Source organism: Colossoma macropomum, unplaced genomic scaffold, assembly GCF_904425465.1.
Source record: "Colossoma macropomum unplaced genomic scaffold, Colossoma_macropomum, whole genome shotgun sequence".
In the NCBI taxonomy this organism is placed as follows: domain Eukaryota; kingdom Metazoa; phylum Chordata; class Actinopteri; order Characiformes; family Serrasalmidae; genus Colossoma; species Colossoma macropomum.
The window spans coordinates 25633355-25652456 of NW_023494784.1; the positions used below are offsets into that span (position 1 = coordinate 25633355).

At 36.5% G+C, this 19102-nt stretch overlaps 2 protein-coding genes across 11 annotated transcripts in view; both read right to left on the reverse strand.

The window, feature by feature from the left end:
- Nucleotides 1-5197, reverse strand: part of lmo7a (LIM domain 7a) — a 47050-nt gene extending 41853 nt beyond the window's left edge. For 4 of the 10 annotated variants that reach the window (XM_036565575.1, XM_036565586.1, XM_036565567.1 and 1 more), the window contains exons 1-2: nt 5054-5193; nt 4489-4647 (exon numbers count right to left, since the gene is read on the reverse strand). In XM_036565575.1, coding sequence (XP_036421468.1) covers nt 4489-4563 — 75 coding nt within the window. In that variant the 5' untranslated portion in view covers nt 4564-4647; nt 5054-5193. Of the gene's footprint in view, nt 1-4488; nt 4648-5053 lie in introns of all 10 variants that reach the window. The other 6 variants (XM_036565637.1, XM_036565617.1, XM_036565608.1 and 3 more) reach the window with 4 other exon arrangements.
- Nucleotides 5198-5529: 332 nt separating this feature from the next.
- Nucleotides 5530-18979, reverse strand: uchl3 (ubiquitin carboxyl-terminal esterase L3 (ubiquitin thiolesterase)). Its single transcript, XM_036565647.1, has 9 exons — nt 18811-18979; nt 18622-18633; nt 17365-17493; nt 8835-8991; nt 8364-8449; nt 8156-8203; nt 7089-7164; nt 6868-6926; nt 5530-6034 (listed from the first exon to the last, which is right to left on the reverse strand). The coding sequence occupies exons 1-9, from the start codon at nt 18850-18852 to the stop codon at nt 5951-5953; spliced, it is 693 nt and encodes a 230-aa protein (XP_036421540.1). The 5' UTR covers nt 18853-18979; the 3' UTR covers nt 5530-5950.
- Nucleotides 18980-19102: the final 123 nt, after the last annotated feature.

Below are 19102 nucleotides of genomic sequence, written 5' to 3' on the forward strand. Positions count from 1 at the left end.
ACAGGTCATTGGGTCCAAGAAATCACTTTTTTGAAAATGGGACAGGATTGTTACAAACCAAAACCTACTTAAGGCAAAACTCAACTGGCAGAAATGACAGTCCTCAACATAAATACATTTTATTTCAGCATCTTTTGTCAATTAGTGTCCAACTGTATTTTGCAAAGGTAAGCAACTTTAATGAATGTTTAGGTCCACCCACACTTATGTCATATCACTGAAAAGCTTATTTCCTGATGAATTTACCTAGAACATGCACATATATATTTCTTTAGTAATAACACCATTCAAACAACTGGTTCATGTTTTCTGATATATCACTGAGTAATGCAGTTCAGGGCCTGATTTAGGACCATTTATGACTGATTTATGGGTCATGAGGGCCAATCTTATAATGTTTTTATCTAAGAATAAGCTTTTCTTTACATCCAGAACCAAATATCAGCTTCTAAAAACCTATTCTGAAGAAAAATACAGAAGGATTTCCTAGTATATTGTTCATAACTGGATTAAAAACAAATTATATACTATTAATAAGTCATCTAAAAAACATTTTATAATAATAGTGTATAGTTTTCCTCTGGAGCGTGCATTCACAATGAAATAAACATACTATTTCATTTCATAATTTCATAAATCTAATCAGCATCCAAAAGCTAGATTTTTTTTAAATATGCAAATGTAGGCATATTTATGTAGACACCATCTTGCATATCTAAATTTATTTTTCTGTAAACCTTCCGATACAAAACAATACTTGTAAGAATATCAGTAAACAACTGGAAAATATTCATTGTGATATCTATTGTGTTAAAAATGACTCTATTAACTTAAAGTGTCCCAACTTAAAAGATTAAACTTTCAGTTTCAGTTATGTATTTTAAATAAGTTCCCTACACAACAGAAACCAAACACAGGAGCACACAAATTAAAAACAATGGCTAAAAAATGACCATTGTTCAAAGTTGGCTATTTTTTTGTTAAAAGTTGGCTATTTTTTAGGTGCACAGGCCAATGGCAGTTTCAGAAAGCCTGAGTGAGCGGAACAGGTAAAACTGGCTAAGCTGGGATCAACAGACATTAGCTAACAATCCTCTGAGCGTGGCGCACTTCCTTTGTTGTCTTCTATTAGATGCACAGCTTCATAGGACAACAAACAATACAGCAAAAATAATAGCAAAATTCTAGGCAGTCCTCAAGTATGGCCCCTGCTGCTACTCTCACTAGATCTGGTTACACTACAAATTACAAACCCAGGACAAAAAATCTGAAAAGAATCTGGGATTTTTGTCCATGGTTAGTTTTGGCATTCCTAAGGACTAACAATCCAATGCGATATATGCTCACATTTGGAGCATGCACTATTTTAATTGTAGACTGAAGCCTAAAATATCCTTGATTCCATTTAAATCCACTGTGTAATATATGTAATATATATATACACAGCTACCATGCTAATATATTTGTTATGTATGCATCAACCTGAAAAATGAGTTCACACTTCTATAAATCAAAGTTCAAACAGGCTCTCTGCATTCTGTAGTTTTAATGACATGAAATCCTGACCCCTACTGTCTGTTTTCAGTATCAGTCATTCCAGAAACAATGACTATGTAATACACATTTGGTCTTGAGTTAGCTGTTTTTTTGTTACTCAGTCTTTTGAGACTCACTCTAAGAACCTGAAGGTCACATTGGACAAATGATTTTAAGGTAAACATCTTGCACTTAACAGTACCCTTTTTAAATGCCCTTAAATGCCTAGGACTTGTTAGCAAGTCATGGCTTCCATTCTTCACTCCTATAACTTTGGAATAACTATAATTTCCTTTGTTTTCAGCAAGTTTCTGAATAATAATTCATTTTAGTTTATTATCAGAGTTGACTGTGAGCAACACACATTCCTCATAATAAGCTTCTCAGAACCCCTGAAAGGCATTAAAGGCATTTTAGTCAATGAAGTGGTCACCTGCTCGATCACAGACTTACCATATTACATTATCTCTAATCTGTATTAAAATGTTTTTGTTCAACAGTAAACTAAGACAAATATTAAAAGTTTACTGTAACATCTAAAGCAATAGCACATCACACAATATGTATTGGCAAGTTCAATCATTCTTTTAACAAATTCATTCAGTAATGAAAAGACGTAAATCACAATACGGTAAGGTTTCATTAAATGTGAACTTATTAGGGGTTTAGGGGTCCTGCTGCATTTTGAGTTTACCTGTTTGCCGCTGAAGCCAATTATATAATCTATGAGCAGTGCAAATAAAGGCTCAAGGTGACAAGTTTGTGTGACAGTAGTAAATAGCTGTTATGTGATGCAAGGCCCGAATCTCAAGCACTTACATTTTAGCACCAGACAACCCCAACACAAAGCTTCTGTTCAAACCAACAGGAGCTGCCAGGCTTTCTGAGCTGGACACATGCAAAGCAGCCCATCATTAAGCAGGTCAAAGCATATTAATCCTTATGCAATCACAGGCTACAGTGAATGTTAACGAAAGCTGACGCCAAATGTAAAACACTTTCTAGCAATCTAGCTATTTCAAATGTAACTTTAGAAGTATAATATTAAAAGCACATGTCAAAGAACAATGTCAGAGTATGTAAAGATAGTAAGTAAGTAAGGTTATACAGAACTGAACAACTTAGTTTTCATACTTCAAACTCTCAACTTTATTAGTAGATAAATTTTGCAAAATTACTCCTGCTCCTTAGTTTTGGTGACGCATAATTATACAACTGCTGTCAAGCAAAATAAGTTAAGCTGTCAGTATAGTTTGGCTTGCAGTTAAGACATTAAATAGATTAAATTCTCCCAAAAGTCACTCTTAAATTGTTCAAATATCACAGTTACATCTACAACTAAAACAGAAATCCACGTAAATGGCTCCAAGTTACTGAGAGACCATGATGAATATTTTTACCACTAGCAAACGTCTTAATGCCAACTGATGGGCTTATCAATACACACAGTATTTTTCCTATTTTTTCCTCTTAATCATAACACTAATTATGCTTGTTTCATTTCAAATCAGTCACTTATATAGTTTCTGGCAGCTTAACTAATTACCAGTCCTAACCTTCAAACTAAAGCCATCACTGAGGCAAAACAGGAATGTTTAAAGCCACAACCATGGAGTCTGGGGAAGGAATGTGTGCATGTGACAGACTCCAGACCATTCAGCCCACTTTAACAACCTGCCCTTTCCTCCAGCACATATACCCACACTTACAGCTCTGTTAAGTGTGCCCTCACGCCTGGCAACCTGTTAATCATTCAAATGAAGGGACCATACCTTTCTATGCAGGAGAGCAATCAGCACCAGGCTGCTCTGAAACAGCCCTGCCAAGGCCCACTGCCCATGACAATGAAGCAGTGTGTAAGTGTGAAGGGCTGATGTCACAGTGAAAGCATTCAGATTCACCCCTCACGAAATAAGAACAATATTTGTTTAGTTACAGCCAGTGCTCTGGCCTGCCATCTCCCGCTGAGAAAAGAATTCACAGGGCCAGGAAAATCCACAGCATTTGTGTTTATGAAGTGGATAAAGGAGGATCACATGATTTGATGGAATAAGCCACGCAAAGAGTGTAACGTTACTTAAAAAGCAGTTCCACTTTCAATACTTGGGATCAAACATGAAAGAACTGTGTTTTGAGAAATCATGGCATAGTTTGAGAGATGAGAGCTAAATCAACCATTATGCAGATGCTTCAAATATCTTTCTGACTAAAAGTAAATTCGCCTCAATATGACAGAATGTTGTCTGTGCTATTAATGAAGTGATTATATACACGTGAACTGTGGCAATATGACAATATTTTATTGTATGACGAAAATTTATACCAGTGTGCCACAATATGAACTCTGGGCATATCATGGACATCATCAGTGTTCAAAAGAGCACTGACCAGCTCCATACTTCATTACAAAGAGAGCATAATTAGTCCTGAGTAAGTGGATTTAGTGCAGCACAGTATGTAAAACAAAATAATTGTACTGATAGTTTTTGATAGTATTTTTCAAAATGACATATTCTGTTCCAACCTGCATTCTGATATCAAGTTTTTAAACCTCAAAAGATTGAAATATCATGACGCATATTGTTAGTCTGTAAAATTTCTTCAAATATTGTGATATTTCCACATCGCCCACCTCTACAGTTAAGAGTCTTGTATTAAGTATCTAAATCAGAGTAAGACTAGAAGTAAAGAGAAGGATGATGATAGGAGGTGAGTTCAAAGATACCTTTGTTTCTGTCTGTTTCTTACACTAGTCTACATAACAAAACGATTTTACAAAATTCTGATTTAATTTGCATCTGACAAACTGTACCAATGACTTTCCTGAAAAGGCAATGAGGATTATTCTGCCATTCTATGCACACATACTAAAGAGTTCTGTATTATCTCAAGGTCATCTTAAGGTAATCTTTTCTTTAACCTCGGTGAAGCCGCCGTGTGAGAAGCTCTTACCTCCATCCATCTCTGTGCTTCTAAACGGGCAGCATCACAGTTAGCTGAGGGCTCCCTCCACTCCATCTCCCACATAAACGACTGCAACGTCTCGTGTTTCTGTGTGAAGGATTTGCTCGTTCTGAATGATAATCTCCTTTACCTCTACAGTTTTACAACCTGTGAAAGCAAAACATCAAACAGTTCGTCTGTGTCCCCGTTTAGATGCTTAATTCATGATTCAACTTTCAGAAAACGGCCTTGTAGGTGTTTAGTTTGGCCAGCTTCATTTTTCCTCCCACCGAACTCCCGTTCAACCCTCAGTCATTAAAGGCATTTGTCAGTGAGAGGACTGCCTTGTTCATAAACTTAGCCGTATAATATTACCTCTAATCTGGGCTACAGTGTTTCTGTTAAAATAGTACATGTCACTTTCTGGGGCTAGTAGAAATTCTACTGTAACACAACAGCACACAGTAGTGTTTTCTGTGAGACATTCAAACAGTCTTTGTCATGAAATGCTGCAAACTGTGTCGCCTCAGTGAAAAGGTAAACAAAACGTTCACTCACTCCGGTACAATCTTACCTGGTCTCTGCAGTGTCTCCGTCACACACACCTGGAAACAGTTATTGAAGGCCCCCTAAAAACCCACACCTGTAGGTATCGCCAATTCCTGGCGAAGGTTTTATGTGTAGGCTCCTGCTCAAACGTTCTCCAGAAAAGTTCAGAACTTACCTACAAGTATAAGCCGCTTTACTGAACTGTCGCTCAGACTTCTTTCAGAGCAGCCTGTGCTGCAGACGCATCCTGCGCCCCCCCGTGGCTTTATGCAGTCATTACACTTCCACCAAAAACCCTGCACTAAACCTAACAGCCTACAGACAGAGGGGCGCACATGATCACAGGTTTCCTATAAGCTGTGAACATGTAACTTAAAAACTAGTTGTATTCCTCATAAAAACATTATTTCCATTCATTTATTTTTATTTGTCATAACAGCTCAAAAGTTTTCATCAACAGCCAACACGATGATGGGAAAAATCACAAACAACACGTCAACATTTGTAAAGAGTGTGACCTTTAATATTATTTAAACCCATATAATTTAATCAATTTGGAGCATCTGTGTTTTCAACAACATGTCAAGTCTTTTGATGTTTGGAGAAACAATTACTGTCTAATTAGAGTGCTGGTAGGTGGGACACAGCAAAAGTATGCAAAGTTACAATGCACAGTCATTGAACAGTCATCTGATATGATTTTTTTACTTCAAGTTTTACTGTTTACTATCAGTTTCACTGATTCAATCATTCATATTATTGTACAATTGCATTTCAGTCTTATGACTATATGACTACATAATAGTCAAAACTTTTAGCGAACATGCATTTTATCAAAATCTATTCTGTAAAAATGCGTGTTCAGCACTTGAGAATGACTGGCAGTTGTCTTCTTGAAAAAAACAATAGGGGGGCGAGTGGTTTATGCCTTGGAGAGAGCCACTACAGTGAAGCGCAGCTCCTGGGGATCACGTGCCATGAATTTCTTGCAGACCTCTGCAGCGTCCTGCAAGTAAACAGACAAAACAATTACCCAAACAAAAAAACTTGAATGTTGAAACTTACATCACTGTGAAGTATGAAATTCAGAAAAACCCAATTTTCCTGTTACCACTGAAAAGTTAAAAATACACTATGTGTCCAAACGTTTGTAGACACCTGCCCATCCAACGTTTCTTCTGACATTAAGAGTATTTATGAGGAGTTTGTCTGCCCATTGTTGCAGTAACAGTCTTTACTCTTCTGGGAAGGCTTTACACTAGATGTTGGAACATTGCTGTAAGGATTTGATTGCACTGAGCCATGAGAACATTAGTGAGGTCAACTGATGTTGAATGATTAGTTCTGGATCACAAACGTCACTCCAACTCATCCCAAAGTTATTGGATAGAGCTCCATCACTCCAGAGAACAGTTCCACTGCTGCACAGCCCATTGCTGGGGAATTCTATACCCTCCTAGCTGATGCCTGGCATTAGGCATGGTGACTCCAGGCTCACTGGGGCCTGCTGCAGTGCATCTCACTCTACTGGCAATGCTTTTCTATGGAGCTTATACAAGCAGTGTTGGCAATTTATAATTAGCAATGACTGCACCTTAAAGTAGCTAAATTCATTAATTAGAGTGAGTGCCTGGATACTTTTGGACACAGAGTGTACATAAACTAACATACTAACTGCTAACATACTCACTGTTACTGTTTATGCATTTAGCCTATTTAATGCTGTGAATAATGTCTGAATATTAAGGTAGATGAAGACTTTATAATACAAAATCATGTGAATCTATGAGGCCACAGAATCTCCAACTGGAAGAACTGCTGATGAAGAAGGATATTCACCTCAAGAAAGCTGTCCTCTGTAGTCTTCCCATGAGCAATTGGAAAAGGTTTTCGTCCATCTGCAAGGTCATAGTAATGCCATATAAAACATTTAATATTTTCTTTATGCACTGTGCACCGACTGATTTCTGGTTTTTCAAAAAAAAGAATATATTTTATTTCAGTGGACTGGCAGAATCACCTTTAAGGAAGTCAATTGCATTTAAATTGCAGTTACTTACCCAACTCATATAAATGTCCTTCAACATTCACAATAGCAATAAAATGCAAGTCCACCTTTTCATCTAAACCTGGAGCCTGAAAAACAGGGTTCAAATAAAAATTCATAAAATGAATTCCATTTTCAATTAAACAAAGAAATGAAACACTAATGCTAAACTGTTTTGACATGTGAGCCCCACAACAAATGTACCCACTGATAAAGATGAATTTAAAAGGGGCAATGAAAAAATGTCTGCAGTTAATTAGCTTAATATAACACTGAAAATATGAAGGGAGTGTAATCTTTAACTGAAACAAATTTAGACTAAGAAAACAAAAACCTTTATCAAAAAAGTTTAATAATAATCGTGACAAGACCATGTCACAATTATTGGCATGCCCTTGCATTATTATGAACAAAATGTAACTGAAGCATTTTCCCATGTATTTTCACTTTTTTAAGGCCATCTTAAATGGTCATCCTTGACTCCCTATTACACTGGGGTATAAATATGAGGCCAAATTTCCTTATACATCAACACAGAGAAGATTAAAGAATACACACATGAAATGGGACAAAAGTGTGTTGACCTTCAGAAATCAGGCAGTGGCAATAAAAAATAGCTACATAACTGAAAATGCCCATATCCACTGTTAGGGCGATAATTAAGTTTAAAACAACCAGAGCTGTAGTGAACATGCCTGGAAAAGCAAGCCTGGTTATTTTATTCCACACGCAGTGAGGAAGATGGTTACAGAGAGGCAATGTTCCTGTAAGAATCACTGTTAAAGAAAGATGGTAGTATTTTGAGGTCACCAATAACAAGTTGCACCAACTGAATTTAAGTTCAGCCATAGCCTAGTCAGCCCCACATTCAAATTTATGAGGTACTGAAATTTAAGTGGTTGGACCAAGTATCAAATTTTCAACGTTATAACTTACCCATACCCATTAGCAGATGCAAAGTCCACCATAAAATAAATGTTCATATGGCTGTTGAATTTGAGCCACTATTTAGAGCTATTTCCAATAAATAAACAAGATACTACTACTATTACTAATAATAACTCATGCATGAACACCAACCTCTGTTTGGCCCTCTTGAGCACTTGACTCATGTGTTGCACGGATGCTCTGTAATTGATAAAAAAAAATATGAAATGTTTTAAACAAATGCTTAGACAAACAATAAACAGCACGCTTCACGCTGCAGATGATACAGGACTACATCAAATACCAAATCAGTTCCAAAGCAACAGTCTCATAAGAAAATAGCACAAAATGTTTAAACCACCTCATCTTTTTCAAGGAAAGTCGCTTTTTCCTCAGGTCTCATCATAGAGGATTGCGCTATAAATGTCTTCAATGGTGAGTCGGGCTCTACAAAGTAATTTGCAATAGTTAGTTTAAGTATCTCACAGGACAAATTTATCATAGAGCAAAATTATATAAACATATAGAATGTTACATACAATTAGACCACTTTAGAATTTGTATTTTTTTCATGAAACATTGCTGGGACTGGTCTTTACATATACAACAAATATCAATGCAACATTATGATTAATACTGTGTTTTCCATTAGATGTCAGCTGTCATTCTTTTCAAAATCTTATATCTAAAATTGTTACAAATTGACAAAGCGTTTTGGAATGAAACGCTTCGTATATTAGTATACATAAAAACAGAAATTTTAACCTGCTATTGATATTAAAACAGCTGATTACAAAAAAGTTGCCTGAAAGCTCTGAAGAATGAGACTTACCAAACTCCAGATGCCTTTGATTGTTTGCCACTGCATGAATCAACCCTATTGTGCCACATGCATTTCCAATGGTTTGTTTCATGAAGTACACCTCTGATGACACTTCTTGCCCCTGAGCCTTAATCTTTGCTTCTTCCTCCAGTCTAAATGATTCATACTGTAAAAACAGGGAAAAAAAAGAAATATTGTTTTTAATCAATTGAGCAAGATTACTCTTTTTTAATACAAGCAACCTACACTACTCTCTGCTGCAAAGAAAAAAGTAAACTTTGTTTCCTTGATCAAAACTGGCATGAGTGCCACTTCCTTAACTGCAACAGGCTCTGGGGTTAGTTGTAACATTTGTAAGAAAATTCTGGTAAAATGATAGCAACAATTAATTTATGTTTGAACTATATGGTCCAAACTAAACACACAAAACATAAATTACACAAATATAGCCGCAAGCGGCAATCTGCGGGGTCCAAGCACCTGGAAGACCTCGAGGAGTAAAGTAGTGGCCCCTGGTCGTAGACTGCAGCAGATCTCCAGATTTTTAAGAAAGTTCTCCTTTTCCTATGATTAAGGCCACTAGCTGACACATCTGCTACAATCTACGCAACTCATTTTAATATCCATGACGGGGATTCGAACCCACGACCCTAGTGTTCAAAGGCAGAGGCTCTAACGCTGAGCCACAAGACATCTGTGGCAAAACTGCAGTTTTTGAAACAATTTATTGAAAGGACGCAACAAGGAACCACGCACCATTTTAGACTCTTCATTAAGATTAAGATAATTAAGCGTGTGTGCATAACAACTGCTACAGCACCATCCAACACCAGTACAGGGAATCAAACCCACGACCTTAATCTTCAAAGGCGGATGTTTTCATGGTGAGCTACAAGAGGCCCACAGCAGACCTATTTTTTTGAGAGAATTTATCGGTCTAGAGCAATAAGGAACCTAGCACCACCCCACTGGGAATTAGTTTCCAGCTTGCAATTGCTGTGACTATTGAGTAGTATAATTTCAAACGAAATCATAATACACTATCAGTCATTTTGTATATTTGTGTAAAATTTGGTTATATTCAGACAATTATTGGTGTATTTTTAGCCTTTTATGGCAGAATAAGCCAATTCACACCAAATTATTCAAATCTTCAGCCACAATGTGCTTAAGTCATGATATTTTCAATATGATGGTTTTAAGAAAAACTTAATTTGATTTAAACTCAAGAATTAGTAAGAAATGTCTATTCTCCATCTTTTTTCAACCGTGATATTACTGAAAGTTTTTTAAGACTTGTATTTGCAAAATTGTTAGGCTTAGTAAAAAACATAACATTCAGAAATACTCTCGCTTAAAGACATACAGTAAAGCTTTCCATGTATATGTCAACAATGACGTGCAGTTACTGATTTGGCTCCCTCTGGTGGCCAGAGAAAAATCTGACCAAAATTTGCTGAAATCATATTATAGGATTTCCTGTACAGTACAACCTACACATTATGCAAAGTGTTAATGTGTCATTAAGATGCATAATTTGAAACAATAATCATGTCTTTATTTTAATCTTAGACAGGAATAATTACATTTTAGATTGTTGGCAGTACATTGAGCATTGTAAGAGCCAACTTAAGCCAATTCAAACCAAATGTCATATGTTTCCTCAATTGATAATTTTCAATGTATATATCAATTTTAGTCACAATCGGAGCATAAGTGACAGATTTTTGGTCCCTTGTTTCCGAATAGGCTGGACCGCACTGATTGATCCATAACTTGCAATAACATTGTGCTTAAAAGCCAAAGTTTTTTACATAATTATTGATCTTTAGACTTCGACGGTTGTTTTGAGACCAAGTTTGAGAGGATGCAAAAACATTTCAGCAAGCAGTATGAAAACATCAGTTTTCAAACTCTGATGATTTACAGAAAAACAAAGTTTTTTAAAAGACTTGTATTTGCAAAATTGTCAGGCACAGTGGAAAGCAAAAAGTACAGAAATTGTCTTGACCTAAAGACATAGAGTAAAACTTTCCACTAACAGTATATTTTTTATTAATTAGTTGAACATTGACATTTGCAGTTACTGATTTGGCTCCCTGTGGTGGCCTGAGAAATATAAAACACCTCTTGCTCTAATTAAAATTTGCTGAAATCAAATTATAGGATTTCCTGTACAGTTAAGCAACCTACACATATTTGCAAAGTGTTAATTCTTATTAAGATGCATAATTTGAAACAATAATCATGTCTTTATTTTAATCTTAGACAGGAATAATTACATTTTAGATTGTTGGCAGTACATTGAGCATTGTAAGAGCCAACTTAAGCCAATTCAAGCCAAATCTCATAGGTTTCCTCAGCTGATTATTTGCAATGTATATATCATTTTTGGTCACAGAGCATAAGTGACAGATTTGTGGTCCCTTGTTTCCGAATAGGCTGGACCGCACTGATTGATCCATAACTTGCAATAACATTGTGCTTAAAAGCCAAGGTTTTTTAAATAATTATTGATCTTTAGACTTTGACGGTTGTTTAGAGACCAAGTTTGAGGCGTTGCAAAAACATTTCAGCAAGCAGTATGAAAACATCAGTTTTCAAACTCTGATGATTTACAGAAACTAAAAAGACTTGTATAAGCAAAATTGCTTGGATAAGTGGAATACATAAAATTCTGAAAGTTCCTTTGCCGCAAGATAGATGTTGCAAAGACTATGACCATAAGTATGTTTGAAGTCATAATTTGCATTTAATGCTGATGCTCCCTCTGCTGGGCAGAAAAGATATTACCCTTATTAATTATGTGGCCATCCTGGCTTTAACTCAAATTTCCACGTTTCCTGTGCAATTTTGGAACAGACATATAATTGCAATGTTTTAGACGTTAATAAGATGTGTAATTTAAAACCATTATCTTTTCTTTATTTCATTCATAGAAGAATATAATGACATTTTAATAATTACGCACTAGATTAAGTGTTGTAGGGGCTTTGCATGTTTCATCAGAAAACAGTCGTGTACAAGTTTACCAAGATTTATCACAATCACCTAAAAACTAAAGAATCTATAGCCCCCTAAGTCAGATAAGGCCAGGCCGAACAGATTCATTGGTGTCTCATGGCTGTTCTTTGCAATAAAGTCAAGGTTTTTTTGATAATTATTTACCTACGGACTCCACAGAAACAGTTTGAAACAGTTGTTTTAAAATCCACAGACTAGTTCAAAAAGCTCAATTTTCAAACATTGATCAATCAAAGAAAAACTTTACAGAATTTTAAAAGACTTGTATTGGATAAAATGTCATGCTCAGTGTAAGCAATGATATTTATTGATTTATTTTGATATATGATAAAATTTATAGGACTTATTCTCATTTATACTCTATAGCGCCACCTCATGGCCAATTGAGGTCAAACTTTATAGGCTTTTAGAGATTGCCTATGTGGACACATGATATAATTTTTGTGATGATTGGCCAATGCTAAGCCCTCCAAATGCCTGTTGAAAGCTTATTGGCCAACGGCGGCCATATTTGTCAAATGATTCAGTTGTTCTTAATAGATCTTGTAAATATTAGGCCATGGATACAGCATGCAAAGTTTCAGCTCAATTGGCCAAGCAGTTGCTGAGAAACAGATTTTTGGCTGTTATAGCGCCCCCTATTGAGGAATCGGTATCAACCTTGGTGGGCTTCTACAGAATCATGTGGGGTACAGGACTGATAAGTTTGATGTGAATTGGCCAAAGCATTCTCGATCTGTAGCCATTTATGTGAATTAAGCCAAACCCAAAGGGGCTTAATTGGCACGTGCCAGCCATACTGTTTACAAATATTCACTTTTTGATAATTCTTGACCTCCAGACTCTCCTGAACATTGTGAGACGAATATTGTGTTGATATCTTGAAAAACCTCAGACTAGTAGAAAAATGTAGATGTCACATATTTTGCCAATTATGATGATAAATTTGGGGGCGGAGCTAAAAACTGGCAGTGGTGCGTTGATGTAGAATAAAGCAAGGATTATGTAGAAGCAAGAATTTTGAGGGTAGCCCCCATGGTTCAGGAGATATGGGCAAAAACGTAAAAAGTTGCTCTATAGCGCCACCATCAGGCCAACTGGGGTCATTTCAGTTGCCTGAGTAGTGTGGGGGAATCTACACCTACCCTCTAAGTTTGGTCTTTGGATGACTTACGGTGTCTTCTCCACAAACCGTTTTAGGGCAGAAAAAGAAGAAGAAGAAGAAGAAGAAGAAGAAGAAGAAGAAGAAGAAAAAAAGCTGAGCAAAAGCAATAGGGTTCCATGCACCTAAAGGTGCTTGGACCCCTAATAACATAAAAACTAAACAACAAAAAATAAATATGGTTATTTAAAAAGACGTTGTGTCAAACACTAGCAAGTTTTTGAGTATAAAGTAGAACAGCAAATATCAGCACAATAAATTTGTTATTTATTGAATAGATATTTATTGAGTTTATTCTTGAAAACAGTTTTAAAAAATGAATTTAGTGAGTTTAGTGACACAGTGAGCCTTAGTAACACAGCGGGAAAACTAACCACATCATTCATCCAATCATTATGAGATGGTCAGATGTATATTTTTTCCATGGCGTATTTTTTTTTTTAACCCTTTTTAGTCATTACCTTACATCCTGGCAAAAAATAATAATAATTTAATTAATTAATTAATGCTATGGCATCAGGTTTACCATGCTGTTCTGACTCTCACACTGTTTTTTTTTGTTAGATCATATTATCCTCTGCAAATCTGGCAGGGTATGGGTCAGCTGATATTTATGTTGGCTTGTGTTCCCCACACACTGCTGTAGCACTGGCATTCCAGTTAAGCCTTGGCAGAGGTGAACATTTCAACATGGTCTGTACCTGCCAGATGTATGCAACAGGAGATTTTGGTATAGAGGTATAAAGAGTCCTCATTTAACTGTGGACTAAGTGTAATAAGGGTGAAATGATAAAATAAACAGCAGAGCCCAGCTCCTTTGATTAAGTTTGAAGGACCTGGCAGATGTCCACGTTTCTGATCCCTGTTTGACTTCACATACTGATACGTCAGAGAGGCTTTCTTTAACCTAAGAAACATTGCCAAAGACACACCCTAACGTGCAGCAGGAGAAAGAAGCTGACTCCAGTCAGAAACCCGTCACAGCAGATTGCAGCAGACGCCAAGTGCCTTAATAAGCTGATGAGAAAAGTCAGCGCCATCAAAGTACTGATTCTGGAATCACTAGAGGCAACTTCAGCACACAGGCTCAGATTTGAGTAGCCATGAACTAAAATATATCTCCAAATCCCCATAAAAATTGATTCACTGACCAAAGCTTTCAAGCTTTTGCAGTGGACATCCTCTTGCCCTCGCCTAAACCTAATTGAAGAAATGTGGGCTAAGCTAATGAGATGAGTTCAGTGAGAGCCACATACTCTAAAGATCTGGAGCAACTGGGAGGACTGAAAGATGATTCTCTGAACTCTTATGTGTTCTCCCACCTTATCCATCATTACAGGAGAATACTCAATATTGTTATTTTGACAAATGGAGGGTGCATAAAGTACTAAAATAATAATAAAAAAAAGTTGTTTTTTTCCAATTTTTGTTTTCTTTGTCTCCTTGAATATTCACTGAAAAGTGAAAAAAATTCTCTCACATTTTCACTGCAGGATCATGGTCCAAAAACATTGGGACAGTACATGAAATGTAAATAAACAAAGAAAGCTGTGATTTATAAATTAAAAAAATATTTATTTTTTTTTACTTTTTTTATTAATAATTATTATTACAGCTCAATCAGAATTTATTAATCACCGCTTTCTGTTTTTATTAGCATTTCACATAGTGTCCCATCTTTTTTGGAATTGGGCTAACAGCCATTCCATGACATTTAATTCTTGTTTTACCAAGACCTCCAGTATTACAGGGATTTCAGGTAATTTTTCAAAGCTTCTAGAGAATCAGGTGGAAAATGGAAGTTCCCTATGGGGAGCCATCAGAGGTAAAATACACTGAAACACTTGCAGGCACACAGACTACTTGCACAGACCTACGAACTTGTACACAAGTGTTACTGATTGTGCCCAGACTGCAGTTATTGGTGTGCATGCAACAGCTTTCATCGTGACCAGAAGTCATTTCACTGTAACAGAAAGTTGCAGTATTACAAAATAAAAGCATGCTCAGCCGCATAAAGAAAGAGTTTCTAGAAGAACTCCTTTCAAACTCTTAATGCAGAATTAAGAACTGCACTAATCAGTTTAATCAGCCTTTGAGTAATTTGTCGACAGAGAAAATATTTTTAATTCTTTCTACCACGCCCTACACTATGTAGAATCCATACAGCTGCCTGATGTATTTAGTCCCCCTGTATTAATTGACTTGGTTGTAAATTACATTGAAAGAAGTGTTTTGACGCCTGTACATTGTTCCTATGAAACTGAATCAGCAATTTGTTCTAGTGTTCTTACAATTTGTCCTACCCATCATGTGATCTTATTGCCCATGCATACATCACATAACAGTTTTCTAATGTTTAACATAACAGTTTTTTAATGTTTTAATGTGTTTTTATTGTGCTAAATGTTCATGCAGCCTCACTTCAAGTATTTTACACAGACTTTATACAGTGTTTCATAACTGTGTGCAAGTAGTGTGTGTGTATGTGCGAGTGTTTCATAGGTGTGTGCTAGTGTTACAGTGTATTTCACCAAAAACGGCCCCCCATAAGTTCCCCATGAGCTGTGCATGAAAAGTGCTAGTATGATGAACCAGAAAATATTCACATTTCAAGCATCAACATATTCACACTTTACAACATTACAAGATTTTCACTCCAAAAGAGGCCCCGGAAATTCTGTAATAACTCTCCCTAGGACGAAGCAATCTGAACGAAACAACATGCAATGTGCTCTTTAGTATATGAAGCTTCGAACAAGCCAGGATGCCCCTGCGTCGCAGCGATGAGGTAGGTGCCGGACATCCATTGCGATGTTTAACCTCCGTTTGCAACTTCCGGGTGCATACCCCCGTACCCCTTCAGGTGTCTGGCAGAAAACGGAGATCACTTCCAGCATCGCATGTAATGCAATCAATTACACATACGTCAATATAGCGTATTTTTTTGGTTCAGATTGCTTCATCCTAACAGGAGTTACAACAGAATATTCAGGGCCTGTAAATCCAAGTGAATCTCCCTGTATTTATGTCCTATTTTTCAGTTCATATAAATAGGGATGCACCGAGAATTCATTTTTAAGGTCAATTCGTTAAGGTCGATTTGTTTTTGGGTAGTTTTTTTTATTAGACTTTGTTTCTGTTTTTCCCCCAGGAGCTCAAACTGTATGGAACATGGGAGCACATTTCCAGTACTCACAATATAAATAACACCGTTTGTTCTTTAATAGGTCAAATTGGCATTTTACATTTAAATGAAAAAATAGTTGCCCTTTTAAATAAAATGAATCAAATGAAGTGCTACATCAGAAGCAAATGGCAACCAGCTATTTAGCACATGCATGATTATGCTACGCCTTGTGTTATTTATGACATAATACTGCATTATAGATAGGCTAAAAATAATAAATTGGTTGACTGTCAATTACAATCAACAACTGATTTGCTTCATTGTGCACCTCTGGGTGTAAGGTTAACTACCAGTTATATTCAATTTGTCAAATATATGGGTAAAGAGCAAGAGACCTTGTTGCTATAAGATGGCACATTTCAATGTAATTTTGTAAAACTGTTGCCGTGAATACAAAAACAACTAAATGTTTCCACAGAATCAATCAAGATTAAATGGAGTGAATACATACAAAACGTCTGTCAAAATGGTGTTTCCCTTTACTGAATATCACAAAAACACTTTCAGTATGATACAGTGGTGGGAAATCAAGTATATGATGATGCAAGTTTGATAGTTGCAAGAAAGTTGCCACTTAAGCAGAAATGGAAGCAGTTCAGAAAGGGGTGAAGTTATCAAAAGTCACTGTGGCTTGGTCCAAAATCTCAAACGAGATACCAATAGCTGGAAAGTAAATATCTGATATACACTAGAGCATTACAGGACTTTTCACTTTATCCTAAACATGTTAAGCAACTACATCAAGTTTAGGTGTCCACTTCTGCACTGGTGCCATGAGGCTAATGCAGCTGACTAGTACTAGAAGCTTGCAACAGACCAATTACCTCCAATTAATAACATACTGCAATCTATACAAATGGAAACAAATACAAAAAAACAAGCAAATAAAAAAAATCAGACTTCAAGATGACTTGACAAGTATTGTTTTAGCTATGTGATATACCATGTTATAGATAACAGTACATCATAAACCACATAAGCAGCTCTGTTTTAGATTACTGGAAGTCAAAAATAATGCATCTTCCTGCTGTTGCTGAGCGAACTGTGGTTGACAATAGGTGGGGGTGGAAAAAGGAACAAGTGAAACATGACATAATTAGTTATTTTTATATTCCCAGCCAACTAAACTGGTTGGACACCACAGTTGTTAGTTTCAGTCCTACCTTCTCTGACACAGGGAAGAGGAGAAGAAGAGCACACACAGGCCTTGGCACTAATGTGAGGAGCTCTGGGTCCAAACCATAAACATCTCCAAACTGCCAGGAAGGTACCAAGCCCAACTGTCGTAAAAACTACAAGACATAATGGTTCATAAAACACAAAAAAAATGTTTGACAGTAAGGCAGAATTTCAGAAGTGGTTTAACAGAACTCTAAGGAGTCAGAGTGCTAGACTGCCAGTGATGTGCATTTCTGACAGGGATGTGAGGGCAGGAGGGGAACGAAGACGCTAATTTGCAGTTACCAGGGTTGGGATGTAGCAGAATACAAGTATTGGAAATATGAATTGAGAAAACAGAAATTAGGTATCTGTATTCAGTTACATGTTGTAAGAGGAGCACTTAGAATACATTTTAACATTTCTAAGACAATATAAGAGAATACTTTTAGAGTAGCCACTCACAAAATAAAAATAAATCTTCAAAAGAAACACCACCAATGCTTGTTTATTTTAAAATCAGCACATGACACGTAGTAAATTTGTTCCTTAGATGAACACTAAAGAAGACCTCAATTAATGGCTTCTTTACAAACTCTGACAGTCCTGCTAGAGCCTGAATAGACTGATCAAACAATGTGATGGGCCAGTTGTTTATGTCAGGTTTAATGAACTCCTTTGATGGATGATCAAACGAATAATCTCATGCTTGTGATTATAATTTTTGCCTCTGTTCTGTACTGAATTCCTGCTTGGGGAATTGTCAGAGCAGCAGTGGACTGAAGAAGGTGATAACACAGAAGAGAAAAAAGTTAAGAACTTTAGAACTTAATTTTAAATGATGGGCAAATTGTCCAACATATTACCAACTACATAAAGAAAAATACCAACCAGAAAATGTTAAGAACAGTGTTAAGTATAAAATACAGCAGAGTTGTTCCCAGTCTGCATTATCAATATTTGTTCTAATTGTGTTCTGAATGCATTATTTTTTTTTAACATATTATACCGTAATAAATTACTGAATACATTTTGGACAGAGTATTCGGTATTCAGCCATGACCACTTTTCCGAAGTATTCTGCCCAACACTGACAGTCACTACAGTGAGATACCACATATATAGTGAGAGATAAGAAACAGATAGCTACCATGGGAGACTTAATTTCAAACATTACAAACACCTTTGGCTTAATTCGTTTGGTTAGGCTTAATTCCGGGGTACGAGAACTCCAAAACCTAGTCAAGACACCATCTACTCACTTGGTTCATAACCTGAAAGGCAGAGACAGAAAGACAAATCAGTCAACGTAGCTACGTTAGCAAGTGTAGAGACAGGCGTGAACTAGCATGCAGTGGTTTGTTTAGCCGAACAGCTATTAGCTAAATGACTCATGATGACAAAATGATGAAGCCTGCTAGCAAACTGAATGAGAGTGAAAGCATGCCTACTTCTGGATTAGCCTCCAGTGGCAGCCAGCGCTGTCCCTCCATTTCTCACTAGCTACAGTTCTGTGATTAGTTGAATAATACAGAAGGGAGTTTCACCCTCGATGCGGAACGAGGATCTATGAGCCGATAGCTAAGACAAATCATATGGGTGATAAAGAGTGAATGCAATAGCAACGTACGCTTCCGGTTTAGATTTGTTCAAAGTAAAAGTCTAAAAGATGTGCAAATTAAAATTAACCTTGTTTGTAAATTAAAAATTCCAAATGTTAAGTTAACGTTAATTCTAAATTAC

Excerpts from the sequence above, each read along its gene's own strand:
- uchl3 (XM_036565647.1), bottom strand. The coding sequence starts at position 18,852 with ATGGAGGGACAGCGCTGGCTGCCACTGGAGGCTAATCCAGAA. Across the intron at positions 8,992-17,364 it reads TCTTCCCTGTGTCAGAGAAG|TATGAATCATTTAGACTGGA; the intron begins GTAGGACTGAAA and ends CTGTTTTTACAG. Across the intron at positions 6,035-6,867 it reads CAGAGGACAGCTTTCTTGAG|GACGCTGCAGAGGTCTGCAA; the intron begins GTGAATATCCTT and ends GTTTACTTGCAG.